The sequence below is a fragment of the Staurois parvus genome, unplaced genomic scaffold (assembly GCF_062004578.1).
Source record: "Staurois parvus isolate SC_StPar_1 unplaced genomic scaffold, SC_StPar_1.0 ptg000620l, whole genome shotgun sequence".
Lineage (NCBI taxonomy): Eukaryota > Metazoa > Chordata > Amphibia > Anura > Ranidae > Staurois > Staurois parvus.
Window position 1 is genome coordinate 282348 of NW_028318416.1, and position 1981 is coordinate 284328.

The following is a 1981-nucleotide window of genomic DNA, read 5'->3' on the forward strand; positions in this document are numbered from 1 at the left end:
CTATGTCTAGTGAAAAGGCATTGCTTGGTTTGAAAGATTTTACCAATATCATTGATGACAAATAATGATGAGACTTACAGGGTAAGGTATGTAAACTGTAAAACGTATACTGTAAATATAGAAGAGGCCTTTTAGTCCCCAACTTTTCAAGTCAAACTTCAAATTAATGTATATCTATCCCCTAACTAGATGGCAGCTTAGTTTTTCATAAACATTTGCAGCTACAGATAAAAAAAACCTTTTCCAGCATGTCCTTTCAATAAAAGCTGATAAAATAATAAACTTCTGTATAGTGGAGAAGTCCATACATTGATCAAATCTCATCCAGTCCCTGAACTGGCCGAATTTAGATGAGTGTATGGCAAGCTTAAATATCAGCATGGGCGTTACTATCCCCATCAACAATTGGGAAACAGTTTTCACCCTATAACAGTAGGTGCCTGAACAAGGACCAGCATGGCAGGATTTCGAGGTTGATTTGAAAGGATGGAACATAACTTTTCAAGTGAAATTACCATTTTGAAGGTTTTATAAGATTTTTGTGATTGACCACTTTAATGTCTATAAATCCTTTGGTATCAATTTCAGTTTTTGTCATTCCCCCCATGACTAACTGTAGCCTTATTTCAGTTTTTTATAGGTACTAACTACTGCCTAATCTATAATTAACAATAGGCATATCAAAATCTCTTTTCCATAATTTGTTGTTCTTGAATGATTCTATTGTATTTTTGTAAGGATAATCATGATTATTATTGATTCAGTGATTTCACACAAAAATATATCTGTGACCAACTTTGTATTGCTTGGTTTGACAGACGAAAAGGAATATAATGAAGTGCTGTTTTTATTGTTCTTCCTGCTATACATAATAACTTTCTCAGTGAATGTCTCTGTTATGATCATCATAATTTTAGATACCAATCTGCATACTCCCATGTATTTCTTCTTGGGAAATTTATCCTTTCTGGACATCTTTTATTCCTCAGTAGTTGTACCCAGGATGCTGGTTGACTTTTTATCCTTTAAAAGAACCATATCATTTAGTGGGTGCATGTTGCAAATAAATTTCTTCCATTTTTTGGGTGGTACAGAAGCAGTACTTTTCTCAGTAATGTCTTATGATAGATACGTGGCTATTGGGCATCCTTTGAGATACTCAATGATAATGAGTCCAAAGGTTTGTGTGCTTTTAGCACTCAGCTCCTGGGTTATTGGCTTTTTCCATGGCTTATTTCATGCGCTGATGACTGCAAAAGTTCAATTTTGTGAAAATATTCTTGTTGAGCACTTCTTCTGTGACATTAAACCGGTGCTTAAACTGGCTTGTGAAGATATTTCTCTAAATCTGAAACTTATTGCAAGGGTCACAGGAACATTGGCCACAACCACTTTTCTGCTAACTTTTCTTTCCTATCTCTTCATTGGCAAAGTCCTTCTTAATATGCGGACATCACATGGAAGAAAAAAAGCACTCTCAACTTGCAGTAGTCACCTCCTTGTAGTTTTCTTTCAGTATGGTACAGCCATTTTTACTTATATAAGGCCATATACAGACACATCTTTAGATCAGGATAGGGCAGTTGCTGTTCTGTTTACTGCCATTACCCCCACTTTAAATCCTATTATATATTCTGTGAGAAACAAAGACATGCACATAGCAATTGCAAAAATGCTCAACATATCTCCAATAAATAAAACATAAAAGTGTGGTGCACTTTTATTTTTTATTATTTTATATATTGTTACCTGCAATATTAAGGTGGCTGCGTATGGTCTACTGATTGTCTTATGTTAGGGAGTCACATACTGTATATATTATAGCGCAGAATGTTTAAATTATATTTTTTTTATATCTCCAATAAAATGTAAAAGAAAAACACAGCACATGCAGCTTCTGTGTAGATATTAAAGTAGTCACTGTGTAAAAAATGTTATTGCTTTCACGTATTTTGCTTTTCCTTAGTTATTAAAATCGTTC

The 1981-nt window shown here is 34.1% G+C and overlaps 1 protein-coding gene across 1 annotated transcript; it reads left to right on the forward strand.

Moving 5' to 3' along the window:
* The first annotated feature begins 745 nt into the window (after window positions 1-745).
* On the forward strand, window positions 746-1705 carry LOC149449401 (olfactory receptor 12D1-like). The gene has a single exon (XM_089693294.1). It carries the CDS (start codon window positions 746-748, stop codon window positions 1703-1705), a length of 960 nt encoding a protein of 319 aa, XP_089549420.1.
* Window positions 1706-1981: the final 276 nt, after the last annotated feature.